Below are 16,475 nucleotides of genomic sequence, written 5' to 3'. Positions count from 1 at the left end.
CTGTCCCCCCCCAGCCAGCACCCCCTGCTCACCGTGCCTGAGCCGGGGACCCGGCGCTTTTATTAAACTCCTCGCTTCCTGTTTTAAGCTTAATAATAAATTGCATGTCACATTACGGCGCTGTTTATTAAAACCCATTGGCGTGGGCTCCGCTCTGCGGCGGCATTTGAATTATTGAAAGCAACCCCCCGCGGAGACCTATTTGCTGCAAACGCAGGAGGATTTATTTCCATTTTATTTATCAGACGGCGTAAGTGCTGCGGGGAGGCAGGGAAGGGGTCTTGCTCCTTTCTCTCTCCCCAAGCCAGCGTGGAGATGTGCCGTGCCGAGGGACGCAGGGGTCCCCAGGGACGGGGACAGGCTGGGGACAGAGGTCGGGGTGCAGGTGGCCGCCCCTACTGAGCCCTCCGTGGCTCCGTGCCTCAGTTTACCCGCTCCCAAGCAGGGCCGGAGCACCGGGAGGTCCGGCCGGGGACCGGGGTGGCGCGTTGGTGGCTTTGCCAGGAGGTGGCACTGTTCGGCGACACGGAGGCGACGAGGGACCGGGCTGGGGCGGCTGGCGACACCCTGAGCCCGGGGGAGGACGGCACCGGCTCCGGGCCTTGGGGGGATGCGGGAGGCTCGGGGATGTAAGTTTGGGGCAAGTGCTGGGGGGTCAGGCCGTGCGCTGGGGAGGGGGACACCCTGGTGCCAGCCAAGGATCACCCTGGTGGCATCCAAGGACAGCCACCGAGCCCCTCCGCAGCCTCCTGGCTGGCCCCGGGATGCTCTGGGGACCTGAATGTGTCCCCACATCAGCTCTGGGACAAGCCAGGAGCAGGGGCCAAACCACCCCAAAAAGCAGGGCAGCCAGCCCTGTCCCCACGCTGCCACCAGGCGCAGCTCAGCCAAGTCCCCAGGACCCCCTCCAGGTGCCCGGAGCCGAGCACCGTCCCCACGCAGACCCTGGGGGAGGCACTCACGCAGCCCGTGTCAGAGCTGACCGAACGCTTCCCGAGGCGACAAATAACCTCAATTAGGCTCCCTGGCAGTGACCGATTCCAGCCACGCAGCGATATTGGCTCCTTTAATTTTTAAGGGGCTGGGAGCGGGCACAGGGGACACCAGCCCCCTCGCCTCGCAAGGAACAGAGCCCCAGCGCCATCCTGCAGCCTCTCTGCCCCATGGATGGGGTCCAGCCCATCCATCCCCCCGCCAGCCCGGTGTGTCCCAGGCCCGTGTGGCATGGGGCAGGGCTGGCCGGGGTAGGATTGGCACGGCAGCCTGGCCAGGGGCCAGCCCGGGGCCAGGCAGGGAGCCCAGCGAGCGGCTCGGAGCCATGGGATGCTCTCGGGTTTCCCCGCGGCAGCCGCAGCCCCAGCACGGCCCCGTTCCACCAAACACTTACACAAACGGGGAGGGGGTGAGGAGCGATGGAAGTGTCCCAGTTTCTCAAAAAAAAAAAAAAAAAAAAAAAGCAGGTTTTGCACCTAAAAAAAAGGCAAAAATAAAAACCAAGAATGAAAAAAAAAATCACGCTGCCTGAGGATGCACCAGGCAGTGAAAGCAGCCCAGGGGGAAGGAGCACGTCCTTTCTCCCAGTTTTGTGGGGTTCCCCATCACGGAAAGGGCCCCAGGGCCATAGCAGAGGTGTGGGGACCTGGTGGGGACAGTGACAGGGCCAGGAGCTGCCGCCAGAGGGGCCGGGGAGGCGCAGCAGCGCTGCTGGCTGCAGCACGGGGCTGGCCCAGCCTCACCGGCTGCAGGAATTTCGGGCTGCTGCCAACTCCAGACAAATCCCTTTTATTTGCTTGTTCAGGTTTTGATGCTGTAATTGCATCGTCCGAGCCAGCTCTCGAGAGAAAGAGGAAGGGAAAGAAAAGAAGAAAGGGAAGGAGAGCAGCGTACAAACCCAGAGCAGCCGGGCTGGTCGCATCCTGCCTGGGGACCGGCCAGCTCCTTCCTCGAGGAGCTGGCTCCTGGCCTCGGCTCCAGACCTCCCTGCAGCTGGGAGGAGGGAAGGGGCCGGGGACGGGTGGTGGCAGGGATCGGATCCGAGGAGCTGGGGGTGCAGAGAGCCAGCTGGATCCCCACCATGCAGGGGACCCCCCCAGGGTGACCCCTGTGGGTGCAGGATGCTCGCCGCCCTGGGTCAGCTCTGATCCGTGCACGTGTTCACCAGCACTCACCGAAACGTCCAAATACAGAGCTGCTTGGAAGGGAAGGGACAAAGTCAGTCTAAAAAGGCCAAAAGTGTTTCTGGCCACGTCGGCGTTCAGGCCGGCGTTGTCCGGGGAGGGGAAGATAGTGGTGAAAACCACAAGTGTCTGGTTTCCTCAAATCACTACTTTTCTGGTTAAAAATGAAACGGGAAGGAAGGGTGTTTCAGCAGCAAGCTCCTAGGTGCTGGGGCGAAGCCTGGCTGTCCCTACCCGGGGGATGCAGACGGGCCTGGGGACGACACAAGTGTCACCTCCAGGTCCCAGCCCCCTGCACCACCCCAAAAAGAAAGAGGCTGCGGTGCCAGGACTGCTCAGAGAAGGAGGTTTGGTTTGGGGGTTTTTGCTCCGGAGCCGTCCCAACCCTGAGGGACGGGCACCATGGGACGAGGTAGCACCCCCGTGGGGTGAGCACTGCCTCTTGCTGGGCTAGTAGTAGTCCTCCTCGCTGTCCCCGTAGTCCTCGGGCACCATGCGAGGCTTCGGCAGGGACGAGCCCGTCAGGTTGAGCTGGTCTGAAACGGCAGCACAGGGACGGCGTGACATTGCCCCCCCTCCAGCACCAAACCACGCCGCTGCCTGTGCCCAATATCCCAAACGTCCCCTCCCGCATCCCCCCGGGACCTCACGGGGACGGGGGCACGGGTGCTCACCCGGCGTGAAGACGGTCAGGCTGGCGAACGCCACCACCTCCCCGACCTTGTTCCTGGCGAAGCAGCGGTAGGTGCCCTCGTCTGTCACCCGCACGCCCTGGATCTGCAGCCAGCCGGTCACTTCGTACCTCTGGGGACCGCCTCTGAACTGCGAGGGGGGGGAACGTTGGTGAGCCCTGGGGCGAGGGAAGTCCCAGCGGGGTGCCCCACCTGCCCGTGGGAAGCGGGATGCATGCCAGGAAAAGTCTTTTTCCCCCATTGAGTAAGGTTTTGGGGGTGGGCGCAGCCCCCTGGATGGGAGAGAGAGCTCTCCATGGGCAGAGCGGCGTGCTGCAAACCCGGCAGGGGTGGCTCAGAGGGGCCCCGAGCTCCCTGGCGCCAACTGGGCTATTTTTTTTGTTTGTCCCCAGCACGAAACAACCTTCTCCGGCCCCAGCTGGGCTGCAGCTGTTTGCAGGCTGCTATTGCCATGCGGTGGCCGGGGCTGGAGAGCTGAGGCTCCCTTGGCCGGGCAGGGCCCTCAGCCAGACCCCTGCAGCAGGGCACGGGGGTCAGAAAGGCGCAGGGGAGCAGCACGTCACCCTACAGCAGTGCTGGGTGCTCCCCACCATGATCCCCCCCCCCCCCCCCCCCCCCCACCAGTGCCCGGCTGCGTTGCACGGCCCCGTGCCGCTGCCCACACCCTGTAATGGCCGGGTATGGCCTGGCTGGGTGCCACGGGGCTTGCTCCGTGCTATATTTGGGATCACCCACGGGCAGGATGCCGGCAGGGTGACCAGAGGATGAGCAGGGCTGATCCCCTCATCCAGCCCCGCCGGCGGACACGGGGCGAAGGCAGCAGGCAGGGCGAGCCAAAGGGAGCTCCCTGCTGCAGTGCTCCGCAGGTGCTACAAAACCAGCAGGAGATCAGAAACTACAAGAGGCATTTGCAGGAGAGGGGAGTGCGCCCACCTGGACAGAGATGTGGGGGTCATCTCCCGGCAGCAGCATCTCGGTGCCGTCCTTCCTCCACTCGATGGAGGCCATGGGGTAGGCGAAGACCTCGCAGCCGAAGATGACGTCCTGGCCGGTGACGTTCCAGGCGTCGTAGGGGGGGGAGGTGATCTGGGGCTCTGGGGGACACAGAGGGGCCAGGAGAGCCGGGCTGGGAGCATTTGGCTTGGGTAGCGATGCCAGGACCCTCCCCCACGGCCCCTCTCCAAGCCCATCCTCGCAGAGCATCGCTGCGCCCCAGGGCGCTGTCCTTCCTCCCAGCCAGGGCTGGGGGCCACCCCCAGCTCCCCACAAACCCACGGTTGTTGCAGCCCCTCCTGCACCTCAGTGCTCCCCAGGACACAGCGTTCACATCCCCTGTCCCCTTCAGGTCCCCTGTCCTGGCCACAATCCTCACACCTGCCCCAGGAATGGCCCGGCTCTTACGGGTGCCCAAGAGCATGCTCGCAGAGCAAAAACTCGGGGACAAGACAAGCTACAGAAAATACAACCAGCCCTGACACCCCCTTGGGCTGTGGCAACCGGTGCCACGGGGCTGCCCACAGGCTGTCCCCCATCCCTCAGCCACACTCTGAGTTTCAACGTGCAGATGGAAATGACACAGCAAACCGACCCGGCCCAGCTTTCCTCACGCAGGCGGCGGCCAGGGCGAAGGAGCCGCGTTTCTGGGGAGTTTCTTGGCACCAGCCGCACTCCAGCCGCACGGTGCCGCAGCCAAGAGCTCGCTAACGACACCCTGGATCTCCCCCAGCCGCCTCAGCAGCGCTCAGCCTCCCGTAAATCCCGCACGGACTTGGCAAAGCCTCTCCAGAAGCTCTCCGCGCGCCATGCCCGCAGCAGAAAGGCCCCCGGGTGAGAGACTTAACCCAGCCCCCTTACCCCACCGCTCCCCCCGGGCGCTACCTGCCTCGCAGGGACCCTCGTGGGCCACGGTGAGGTTGGCATCGGGACGGGCGCGGGCGGCCTCCAGGAAGCGGCAGAGCTGGGGGTAGGTCCTGCCGTCGGAGCCGCAGAGGGCTCGGTGCGAGAGGCAGGCGCACTGGGGCTCGGGCACCTCGCCGTGCCGCAGGTCGCCGGCGTCCAGCCGGCACTCCAGGTGCTCCCCGCACTTGCCGTAGAAGTGGTTGGTGTTGTCCAGGTCGCAGATCTGCCCCTCCAGGTTGGCGCACTCCCAGCAGCAGTCGCAGGCGTCCCGCACCGTGCCGGCCAGGCACCCGCGCGGCTCCGGGCACTCGTCCGGCCGGCACTCGGCGCAACCTTCCCCTTCCTCCAGCAGCCGCTGCCAGCCCCGCTGCAGGTAGTCGGCGGTGCTGGGGAAAGCCTGGCCCAGCTGGAGCCAAGCCCAGTGCGCGGAGAGCAGGGAAAGCACCAGGCAGGAGGAGCTCAGGGGCTTGGCCTCAGGCATCCTCGCGGCGGCTCCCCGAGCACGGTGCCACCATCACTTGGACGGGGACCTCCGGCACCGCTCCGGCCTCCTGGGTTAGAGCCGAACTGCCATCGTAGCCTGCCAGGAGGGAGAACATGTTTTAGGGGCATGGAGAATGCACCCCAGCCCCCTGGACAGCACAGCAGGACATGCAGGGGAGGCTCTTCCTACCCTGCAGCTCCCCACCTCCTACCAGGCTCCTAAGCCAGCTTCCACCCCAAAACGTCACACCACACAGTCCCTTCTTTCTCCCCAAACGGGGCTGCGGACCCCACACCCAGCTTCACCCTATTTTCCTTGCAGGTACAGCCCAGCCTGCTCTGACCCCACTGGGGCCCAGGCACCCAAGAGGCTGCTCCACGTCGCCCCGGCGGCTTCGTGCCCTGCTCCTCTCGGGAAGCTGCTGTGGAGCCAGGCGCCCCTTTCCTTTCCCCACCTCTCCGCAGGAGTCACGAGGCTTTTTCCCCTCCGTCACTGCCCAGATGAGCGCAGTGGAGCGGCTGATCCGGCAGACAAGGAGCTCTTTCCGTGCTGGAGGCAGCCAGCCGAGAGGAGCCGAGCCAGGAGGATGCTCCCGCTCGCTCCTGGCTTCTGTCCCCCCCCCCCCCCCACCCTTGCCATGACCCCTCTCTGCCCTCACCTCCCACCCTGTATCTCAGCCGAGCAGGGGCTCATCCCCCTCAAAAAGCTTTACGACCCCCCCAGCTATCACATTGATAGCTGAGCACGGGGGAACTCAGTGCACGAGTGGGCAGCCTGCACAGCGCAGTGGGGTCCCTGTCCCCGAACGGGGGGGCTGATCAGCCCCCGGGCTTCCCACCTCTGCTGTGAGCCAGCCCCCTGAGTCTCCCCCCAAACAAGGACTGCAGCCCCCTCCCCAGCCCTCTGTTTGTCCCCATTAAACACCCCCCCCCCCCCCCCCCCCGGCTTACAAAAGGGACAACAAACCTCATCCCACAGCATTCACCAAAAAGTTCACCGGAGCCCCCCCGCTGCCTAGCCCCCAACCCTCTGCCTGCACAGAGAAAAGCCCCAACCCCGAGCGGCCACGGCAGCGGGGGCCAGGAAAAGGGGGGGACCGGCCAGGATGCAAAGCCACCCCCCTGCTCCCCAGATCCCCCCGGGACCCCCCCTTCCCGATCCCAAGCCGCCACTTACCGGAGGCTCCGGTGCGCAATGGCTTCGTGCGCCCAGCCCCGCTGCCACCGGCCGTGATGTCAGCGCCACGCCAGTCCCCACGCCCCCCCGACGGGCCCCCGTCCCAGCCCCGGACAGGCCCCGGGCTGGCGGCCACCCCTTCCCTGCCGGGACCCGCCGTGCTGCGGCAGGACCCCCGGTTACCGGTGTCACCCCCCCCCCCGGTGCCACGGCCGGGACCCCCCACCTATGGGATGCTGTCCCCGGGGGGAGGGGACTTCATGGGGGGGTCCGTGGGGAGATGTGAGCGAAATCAGATTGGCACGGCCAGGGCAGGGAGCAGAAGCATCCCACGGGCTGTAATTTGGGCAGCTGGGCGCCTGCTGTAATTAAACAGGGGGGTGATTCCCGAGGGATGCCCGTGACACCCCCCACCCAGCCGTGGAGCGGGCACAGTGGAGACACACGTGGTGGCATTACCTTGGTTGGGCCCCCCCGAGCCCCAGCGGTGCACAGCCCCCCTGCACGGGGCTGCAGGGCCCCCCTGCCTCAGTTTCCCCTGCTCTGAATTTGAGGGGGGGGGGGGGGGACACCCAGCACCTTCCCAAACACGAAAACACGGTGCTGAGCACAAACCCGCTGCGCGTTCGCGTCCTGCTCTGCCACCGTGCTGGGGGGGCTGCAGCCCCCTCCCCTTCTCCAGGCAAGGAATTTGTGGGATTTGCTTCCACGGCGAATCTCAGGCGAAGCAAAGCCGTCCCGGGACCCCTCGGAGGATCTGGTTTCCTTCACTGCGCTGCAAAAAAAAAAAAAAATAAATCTGCTTTTGCTTTCCAAAACCCCGCTGCAAATCCATTCCGGGCTCCGGAGCTTTCGCTCAGGCACGTTGCGAATCCAGCCCTGGCTAATGACGGAAAATCCACGGGGCTTCAGCCCCCCCAAAACCCACCCTTGCTGGCCAAAATCCCCCTCCAGCTGCCTGTCATAGAGGGCGGGGGTCCTGCTGGCTCTGCCTTCGGCCGCTCTCTGCTCCCCCTTAGCGGCCCCCAGCCCCGTGGCTCGGGGCCAAGCCCCCCCAGCTCCTCTGGCCCGGCCCATCCGCGCTGCAGGTTTTTTGGCAACCCCAGCAGCTGGGGCTTTAGGGGGTCCTGGAGACCGCCTGGGGAGCAGAGGAGAGCTGGGGGGGGCTGAGGAACCCCTTGAGGCACCCCCAGAGCCACAGCCCTGGGGGGAAACATCACCCACATCCTCAGGCACCCCCGTGCCAAGCACTGCCTTGCCTGCCCCTAAAAGCTGCTGGGCTTAGAAACAAGATGGAGCTACAGCCCGGCAGGTAATTAAACCTCCTGCTTAACGAGGCTGTTGAACGTGCTAATAAATAGCAGCAGCTCTGATTTAGGGGTGGAAGATCTAACCTGTGCTTAACAAGGAGCTGTACTCCATCACGCCCCGCTTCAATCAGCGTGCGCCCTGGCACAGCGCACCCCAGGGCTTCCGTCCCCATTATTTCCCCTAGTGATTGTCCCATATATCCACGGATGCCCCCCCCGGCCGTGGCACCCCTCCTGGCTGTGCCATGGGGACGTGGCCCCATCCTGCTCGCTGCCTGTCCCGGGGTGCCCCGGTCCTGCCCCGGCCCCGGGCCGATGTCCCAGGCGATCCCAGGGGGGGTCGAGGCTGACGAAAATCCCACCCTGGAAACGAAGCCGTGGGCCAAATGACTCAGGGTTGTGTCAGTTTTGGCAAGGAGGCGCCGGGGCGGGAGCAGGGGCACGTGGCTGCTGCCGGGGGTGCTGGTCGCGGGGCAGGGAGCGCTCCGGGAGCCGTGAGGGTCCGGCTAATAATAACCCGAATCTCCCTTTTTCCAGCTCAAACCCACCTCTGCCCCTTTTTGTTTCATGCCATTCGGAGCAGCTTGAATCCAGCCAGCTGGCCGTAGTGCCACGCATCTCGCGATGGGTCCCAACCATATCCCGTGGGTCCCCTACGGGGACAAGGCAGGGGCAAGTCCCCCTACCCCATGCGCCAGGCGGGACCCGCGCCATAAAACAGCCGGGCTCAGGTTTCCCGGGGCTTCTCCGGAGCAAATTCCTCCCCAGAATGAGCCCGTCAGCAAATTCTTGGGGAAGCGGTTGCAGCTGTGCGCAGGAGGGATGGGGGCTTCGCAGGGGGGGACCGGGAGCGGTGGCCAGGTGGCGAGGGACACTCCGGTCCCCCGGGCACTCAGCAGTCTCCGTCACCTCTGTGGGGTTTTTTGGGGCACCCAGCTCCCCCTGGGGGGCAGTGGGGACCCCCCCCTTCTGCATGGCATCCCCATGCCAGCTTCGACACCTTGGGGCTGGGGCAGCCCCCACATGCCAAGGTCCCCCCCTGCACCCCTGACCCCAGGAATGGGGCAAGCAGGAGCTCGGCCAGGCTCTGGGATTTTTTGGGGACAGCCCCACGGCAGGGTATTTTGGACAGGAGGCCGTTCTTCGCCACCCCGCTCCCATGCAAGTGGCATCGCCCGTGGTTCTGCCCCCCCAGCCTGGTGCTGATGGCCTCCCTGCCACCTCTGTCCCCCCCCCCCCCCCCCCGGCACCGAGGCCACCTCCACGCCTTCCACCAGGACCATTTCTGGGGACCCGAGCTGGGAACCCTGCCCCTACGTGGCTGGGGGTGCCCCATCCCCTACACCCTGCTGCTGGGGTTGGGGGGGGAGTCCCCATTTTGGGCTTGGAGGCCCAGAGATGTAACCCTGTGCTCAGCCTTTGCACCCCCTAAATGCTCCCCCCCCCTCCCCGGGGCGGGTCCTGGGGGGGGGGGGGGTGACACTGCCCGGGGGGGCAGGCAGGGGACAGGCAGCAGGCTCTGGGGTCTCTGCTGCCACCTCCAGGGCGCTGCTGGCCTCGTCCCCTTGCCACGACGCCCTGTCCCCACACCCGAGCCCTGTCCCTGCAGGTGCTCGCCCTCCCCCCCCCCCCCCCCGCACAACCAAGCACCCCTTCCCCAAAACCACCCTGGGGACCCCACGGCAACTTCGTGTCCCCCTCCAAGGGGGGGGCTTGGGGACCCTGTAGGGGTTTGGGGACCTGCCCAGGTGGTGTGACCCCGCTGTGACGGCGTGCCCCTTGTCCCCCTGCCTCGCCCCAGGTGCCTTGGGGACCCCCCCACGCCATGGGACCGTGCCAAGGGGCCGTCCAGGTGGCTCCGTGTGCCGGGACCCCCAGCGCCAGCGACGCTGGGACGAGGGCTGGGACGAAGGTGACCCGCACCCGGCCGGGACCCCGATACCCCCACCCTGGGGACCCTGAGCGGGGAGGGGGGAGGCCTGCGAGCAGGCTGCCCGTTTCCAGGCGTCATTAAAGAGCAATTAGCTGGAAATTAAGCTGAGAACAAGTATTGATTAGCTCATTAAGGCTGGGGGAGCCGGCTGGGGCAGGAGGGATTGCTGCCGCTCGCCCTCATTATGGGCAAGGTTAAAGCCTGTGGTCGGGCAGCTCATTAAAAATGCCAGGGACCAATCGATGTCCCCCCCCCTGCCCCGGCACCCCCAGTGTCCCAGGGACATGTGGCTGCTCCTTCTCAGGGACTGGCCTGCCACCTTTGGGGAGGGCCAGCTCGGGAAGGGTCCCCAGCGTCCCCCAGGGTGGCAGCGGTGGGGACGTGGGGACAGATGTGAGACGCCAGGCGCCCTGTGCAGGGCTCTGTGCCACCCTGCCCCACGGCCTGGGGGGGGACTGGGGTGAGCCCGGCCCCATAAGTGCCCTCCCCAGCCCCATCTGAGCCCCTGCACGCAGGAGCTGTCCCTGCACAGGTGTGGGGGGAGAGGTGTCGTCATTATTTTTGTTTTCCTCGCACCGCCCTGCAAATATATTGTATTCTCAGCTAATCCCGTTCAATTACAGCACAATAAAACACATAATAAAAACGTAATTCATTTTTCCCGAGCGCTCCATCTCCCCGCGTCTTGGCAAGCTATTAAAAATTTGTCTTCATTTTTCTGGCAAGAGCCTTGTACCTTTTCATCTTTAATTTATGAGAGCAGAATAGCAATTGACAAGCCCTTATTGCGCGGCGAGGGGCTGCATTATTTATAAGCCGCCGACGGCTGGCTCAGGGGAGATATTTGCAATATGCTGGGGCTGGCAGGAGGAGGGGGCTGGAGCCGCCCCGTGCCCACCCCACTCCTGTCCCCCCATCCCGGGTGGGTGCTGGCACCGCCACGGTGAGCATCCCCACGGGTTTGGGCACGAGCCGGTGGCCTCTCCAAGCGTGCAGCATCCCAGGCACGGGCTCGCAGAGCCCTGGGCGAGGTGCTAAGCTGCTTGTGCTATAAAAAGCCTCCCTGACAGCTGGGCAGCAGGCTCGAGCACCCGCTGGAGCACCCGGCGTGGCTGGCACAGCACGAAATGGGAGCACGGCCGGCCCCGGGCACCCTATTCCCATCCTCGCCCTCTTTGCAGACAGCCCCCGGGGGAAGCAGGCAGCCCCCGGCCCCTTTCCACCAGGGAGGAATTGGCAACACGCTTCTCTTTGCTTTTGGTTTTGTACAAACAGCCTGCCTTTATTATTTGGTACGTGTAGGTACAGAAAAAAAATATCAAAATAACCGGAGGAAACGGTGGTGTACTTAAAGCCATTGGAGAAGGTCCGCTGGGAAGCAAGGTGTAGGGTAACCCCTTGGGGGAGCCAAGCCTCGAGCAAAGAGGGCATTAAAAAGAGAACAAAACGGGGGCTCTGCTGAGATTAATTTGTGCTGTGTGCTCTGGGGAAAGCCAGCTTCCATCCCTGGAGCACCCTTGGGGGTGCCCCCGCCCCGGTGCGCACGAGCTTTCTTGGCGCTGGCACCACGGATGGGGACGGGGTCGGGGACATTTGTCTCCCCCCACGCAGGACGGGGCTTCTACACAGTGACACACACGGGCTGGGCACAGGGAACGGGGACACTTTTGCACTGCGGGTGCCCGCAGCGGCACACGGGGCCCCCCCGGCCCTTTGGAAGGACGCCGTGACCGTGCCGTGCCCCGCGGCGTGCCAGCACCCAGCGCCGCTGCAGCCTCTCCCCCAGCCCCTGGCACCGCTGCCTGCCAGCCGCACGTCACCAGGGAATTATTCCCCTCCTCCTGGCACGGGGGGACCGTGACACTGTGGCTGCTGGCCCTGGGGACAGCCCCACAGCGGGGACGGGAGAGCAGCAAACCAGCTCTGGGGACAGCTCAGGGGAGGTGCCGGGATGGGAGCCCCTCTGGGTTTGTTCAGGGGCTCAGCTACGCCCCGGGGGGGGGGGGGGTGAGCACCAGGACATAAGGACAGGTGACAGCCAAGGGACAGCAGCGGTGTCCCCAGGGGGCTCCGAGGGTAAAGCTCAGCGATGCAGCGGCCCCGCACGGCGCCCCGCTCACAGCCCCTTGTTGAAGTAGACGGTCTGCAGCTGCGGGTCCCTCTCCCGGATCCCAGCTTGGAGTTGGGGCTCCAGGCGACTCACCTGCATCGAGCTGCAGGGACACGGGTGCAGGGGATGGGGGGGGGGGGGGGGGGGGGCGGGGGGCACGTGCGTTTTCAAGCCTCTGACCGCTCGGAGGAGCAAAAGCACCTCTGGGGAGTCAGAGGGCACAAGGAGCCCGCCCGCCCACGGGGTTCGTGCGCGCGGGCACGGTGCCCGGCCTTACCTCTTCTGCGGGAAGAGCGCGCAGCACAGCGGGGTGGCGAACACCAAGCTGCACGGGGAGGACAAGGAGAGGAGGGGAAGAGCTGTGCAGCCTGCTCCCACCCGCAGCCGGTCCCTGGGGCAGCCACGAGGCAGCCCAGCACCGTGCTGGGCAGCGCCAGGACCCTGCGGTCTCTCCAAGCCCCAGACCCTGTTTTTTCCTGACATGGTGCACACAGGGATGCTGAGGAACCCGCTGGAGGCTTGAGAAGTCCTCCCAAGAGCAAAAAAACTCCCCGCCGTAAGACCTACCCCCCCATCCTATCTGCCTGGGGAGCAACAGCAGCAGGGTGCCCCCCGTGCCCCCGCGTGGCCCCAGGGTGCCCCAGGGGGTCACTTACCAGAGTCCCACCAGGCCGACCTGCAGGGGAGCGTTGAGGTACGGGTACCGCTGCCAGGGGACAGGGGGAGATGTGTGTCAGCAGGCAGGAGGGCGCCCATTTTCCCCGCGGGGTGCCAGCACGGTGCCAGCGGGGCGTCCCCAAGCCCACCGTGCCCTCCAGCAGCCAGCAGTACCTTCAGGAAGGCTCTCTTCTCCAGGGCGTTCATGATCACTGGGGGGATAGCTAGGGCAGAGGAGAAGGAAATGAGCTCCGTGGGACCCCATTAAGGGCATGCCATTATGGGGTGGGGTCCGGGCACTTACCCATGGCCGGGGCCCGCCATGCCGATGCGGGACACCACCACCTGGAAGATGGCCTTCTGCGCCGCGGCCACGGACTCGCCCAGGCGGTTCCCGTTCTCGTCCGTGATGGGGATGCCCAGCTTCAGCTCCCTGCAAGGGGACAGCGGGGCCGGGGGGGGGCGGGGGCATCAACGGGGACAGCTCGGGGGGAGGCTGGTGTCCCTCCAGTGTTCCCCATCCACGGGCTGTGCGGTACATCGGGGGGGGGGGTCTCAGTGGGACAGCCCGGGTGTCCCAGTGCCCCCTCCCCGCGCAGGCACCCACCTCTGTCTCATCAGCGGGATGTTGATGCAGTTGGCAGCGGCCACGGCCACGAAAGGCACGTAGCGGCCGATGATGGCTGGCAGGTGCTGGGGGGGGGAGCAAGGAGCAGGTCACGGAGAGGCGTTGGGGACAGAGCCAGCTGCCCCCAGGTCGGCCACCAGGGGAGAACGGCTCCCCCCCCGCCCCCCGCTCCCAGCTGCTGAAAGCTGCACAGCCCGGGGTGGGGGTGAGGTGTCCCCTGTCCCCTCCCAGCCCTGGGGGGATGCCAAGGGACAGGTCACCCCCAGAGCCACCGCTGGGGGGGGGGTAGGGGCTGCTTCATGGGCCCCCCCCCCCCCCCCAAGCATCATCTGCCCCACCCAGGTGATGGGGTGAATGCCCCGCTCAGCTCAGACCCCGCAGGGGGGTCTCAGCGGGGGAGACGATGGGGTCACCGAGGGATGGCGGGGTCCCCAAGGGTCCCCTTACTTGGTGAGAGACTTGAGCCCCAACGCCGTGACCACCGCCCCGGTGGTCGCGCTCACGTAGGCCGTCCCCAGCTGGCTGCAAGGGCCGGGAGGTGACACCGATGAGCCAGGGCCCACCCCTCTGCTGTGCCCCGTCCCTGGCCGCCGGTGTGCCAGGTCCCCATGGCAGAGGGGACGCTCACCTGGGGGCGATGGGGCGTCCCCGCTGCGGTTGGTGTAGTTGACGATGGCGTTTGAAGGACTGATTCACCCACTGCCAGAAAACCACGGCCGGGGTGGTCCTGCGGGCACCAACATCACAGGGGGGACCCCACGGGGCTGGGGGTGAGGGCACGCACCCGTGGGTGCCCTGGGAGGGGATCGGGGGGGGGGGGGGGGGGGCAGGGTCCGGTACCTGTAGAAGTCAGCATGCAGCCGGTGATGGTCATGTTCATGGGCACCTGGGCCGACATGCGCCCGATGAGGAGCATCTTCTCGCCCGTGTCGGGGTGGAAGGCCGAGTCGTAGACGTACTTGGCCGCCACAGCTGCTCTCGGTCAGCCCCGGGGCATGGTGCCGGCCCTGCGGGGGAGGGGGGGGCACGGAGCCGCTGGCACCCCAAGGCTCACCCTATGGGTGCTTTGGGGGGGGGGGGGGGGGGGGGGGCCACACCGTGCCGCCCCCGGCCCGTACCCTACCGGTAGTCGTGGCACCAGGCGGCGAGCCTCCTCCAGTTTGGCCCCGAGAGCACCAGGTTGCGGGGGTCGGTGACGGCGAAGAAGTGCCTGGCGCGGCCCTGGAAGGTGCCCTGGTCCCAGCGGGGCTCCCGGATGTCGATGGAGGCGGGCAGCGCGGGGGGGCATCTTCTGGGGGGGGGGGGGGGGGGGGGGTGCCACGACACGGCGGACACGGCGACACGGTTGCCAACCACCCCACGCGCACACCCTCCATCCCCGGACCCCCTCCTAGGAAAATCTCCCCCACCCCCCCCGAAATAACCCCAGCACCCTCCCGCCCGGGTGCTTGGGGGCGGGGGGGGGCGGGGGTAGCTCTGAGCCCCCTCCCCATCCCTCTTGGGGTGATCCCCCCGCCCCCCCCCGGCCCGGCCGCCGCACTCAACGGTTCCCGTTGCCGCGCCCGCTCCGCACCGCTCGGCGCCGCGCCGCCCCCGCCCCGCTGACGTCCCGGGACGCGTCAAGGGGCCGTCCCGCGACGGGGGAGTGAGGGGGGGGGGGGGGTCCGGGGGGGGGGTGTCCTGGGTGGGGGGTGGGGCCACCGGGGCTAAGCCGTGGCGCTGCCCATCTGCGCCGCGGCGCGGCCCATCCGTGCTGCGCGGCACGGAGCGCCCCCCCGCGCGTGTTTTTTTCGCGTGGGTGGGGGGCCGTGCGTGTTTATTTACGCCCGTGGGGGCCCCCCCCGCCCCTCCCGCGGGTGTTGGGTGCCAGGTCCACGCGCGTCCGTGTGCGCCGCGCGCTGTTTCACGCGCGCCACGGGGGTGTGCAACCAGGTGGACGGAGGCCCCGGCGCAAGGAGGCTCCGCGTCAACGCGTGTCCCGTCGGCTGGGGGGGGGGTGGGCACACGCGTGTTCGCGGCGCTGCGGGGGCTGCCAGCCCCCCCTCGCCCCCCCCCCCCCGCGCCCCGACCGGGCCGCCGCGACATTCAACCTGAAATCCGCCGCGGTGTCGGGTTCGCGTGCGCCGGGGACCCCGCCGTGGGTCACGGGGGGGGGGGCGGTTTGGGAGGGTGGTGAAATGTGCCGTTGGGAAGGGGGGGCAGCGGCTTGCATCAGGGGGGGGGGGGGGGGGGGGGGGGGGGGCACACGCACATCCCCACGCACACACGACACTCACGCACCCGCCCCGCGCCTCGCTCCCCCTGTGCCGTCCAAAGCCCTGCCCCGCATCCGCCGCCCCACGCAGCCCCCCCGGGGGAGCCTCTGTCCCCCTCGCCCCACCCCACCAGGGGCGTCCCGCAGGGGGTGGGGAGGGGGTGACACTGGGCTCCCCCCCCGGTCAGGGCCAGCCCCGTCAGCTTGAGCCGACGGCTCCCCGGCCGCACAGCGGCGGGACGGCCAATCCCCGCGCGGGCAGGCGGCGGGGGGGAGGCGGCGCCGTGTCCCCCCCCCGTCGTCCCTCCCCCCTCCATTCCCCCCCGCGCTGCCGGTGTCTCTTTCGCAGGTGGCACCATGGGGACAGGTGAGGAGGGGGCACGGGGGGGGGGGGGGAGCGCGGAGGCTTCAGGGGGGGCCCCCGGAGCCGGTGCGCCCCCCGTCGGGGAGAGGGCACCGCTGGGTTGCTGCCGGAGGGGGGCTCGGGGACGTTGGGGGGGGGGGGGGGGGGGGGATGGGGCCGTCGGGGGGGTGCTGCCGGGTGGCGGGGGACACCGCCGTGTCCCCTCGCTGTCGCCGCAGGCATGGCGACCCATCACTTTATTTATGGAGGGTCAGGCCGGGGCGGGAGCGGGGGGCGGTGCGGTGCGCCCACGCTGGGGAAAATCCCCCCCGCGGGAATGGGGGCGAGCGTGGGGGGTGGGGGGGGGGGGGGGCGTGGAAGGGCACGGGGATGGGGGGCCCGAGATGCCCCCCCTACCCGCTTGCAGATCTCCGCGGGGCCGGAATCCTGCCCGGGGCCGCCAGGTCCTGAGGTCCCCGCGGGTGCACCCCGGGAGCCCCGCAGCCGTGCGTCCCCCAGGGCTGCAATGGGACGGGGTGTGCGGGGAATGGGGGGGGGGGGGGAAGGGGGGACACGCACAGGACTTGAAGGGGGCCCCCCCACGTCATTTGTGCTAGTCCCCCCGCAGGTCCGTGCCACCGTGCCCGGGACCCTTCTTGCCGCCAGCCCTCAGCCGGCCCCGGCGCTGCGCTGCTGAGGAGCTCGCCCCAGCCCGGGCATGTGCTGCTGGAGGGTGCCACGGGCCCCCCCCAGCCGGCGGGCAGCCCGGCCCCGTGAGCACCCGGCGAGCCCCAGCCCGGCTGCTCGGCCAC

General features: G+C 67.6%; 2 protein-coding genes across 2 annotated transcripts; both read right to left on the bottom strand.

The window, feature by feature from the left end:
- Nucleotides 1-2,627: 2,627 nt before the first annotated feature.
- Nucleotides 2,628-5,249, bottom strand: KAZALD1 (Kazal type serine peptidase inhibitor domain 1). The gene is made up of 4 exons (XM_035547553.1): nucleotides 4,748-5,249; nucleotides 3,803-3,963; nucleotides 2,852-2,999; nucleotides 2,628-2,713 (listed from the first exon to the last, which is right to left on the bottom strand). Exons 1-4 carry the CDS (start codon nucleotides 5,247-5,249, stop codon nucleotides 2,628-2,630), a joined length of 897 nt encoding a protein of 298 aa, XP_035403446.1.
- A 5,667-nt stretch (nucleotides 5,250-10,916) lies between these two features.
- SFXN3 (sideroflexin 3) lies at nucleotides 10,917-16,271 on the bottom strand. Its single transcript, XM_050711959.1, is given in 13 exon segments — nucleotides 10,917-11,884; nucleotides 12,059-12,106; nucleotides 12,438-12,487; nucleotides 12,613-12,671; nucleotides 12,753-12,871; nucleotides 13,046-13,133; nucleotides 13,515-13,591; nucleotides 13,697-13,746; nucleotides 13,748-13,793; nucleotides 13,907-13,916; nucleotides 13,919-14,073; nucleotides 14,190-14,357; nucleotides 16,267-16,271. Coding segments are annotated over 13 exon segments (972 nt in total). The 3' UTR covers nucleotides 10,917-11,787.
- Between the last annotated feature and the right edge of the window lie 204 nt (nucleotides 16,272-16,475).

The sequence above is a fragment of the Cygnus atratus genome, chromosome 7 (genome assembly GCF_013377495.2).
Source record: "Cygnus atratus isolate AKBS03 ecotype Queensland, Australia chromosome 7, CAtr_DNAZoo_HiC_assembly, whole genome shotgun sequence".
Classification (NCBI taxonomy): domain Eukaryota; kingdom Metazoa; phylum Chordata; class Aves; order Anseriformes; family Anatidae; genus Cygnus; species Cygnus atratus.
The sequence above is the reverse complement of the archived record's forward strand: the minus strand, read 5'-3'. Positions and strand labels throughout refer to the sequence as shown.

Excerpts from the sequence above, each read along its gene's own strand:
- KAZALD1 (XM_035547553.1), bottom strand. The coding sequence starts at position 5,249 with ATGCCTGAGGCCAAGCCCCTGAGCTCCTCCTGCCTGGTGCTTTCCCTG. Across the intron at positions 3,964-4,747 it reads CGAGGGTCCCTGCGAGGCAG|AGCCCCAGATCACCTCCCCC; the intron begins GTAGCGCCCGGG and ends TGTGTCCCCCAG. Across the intron at positions 2,714-2,851 it reads CCTGACCGTCTTCACGCCGG|ACCAGCTCAACCTGACGGGC; the intron begins GTGAGCACCCGT and ends CTGCCGTTTCAG.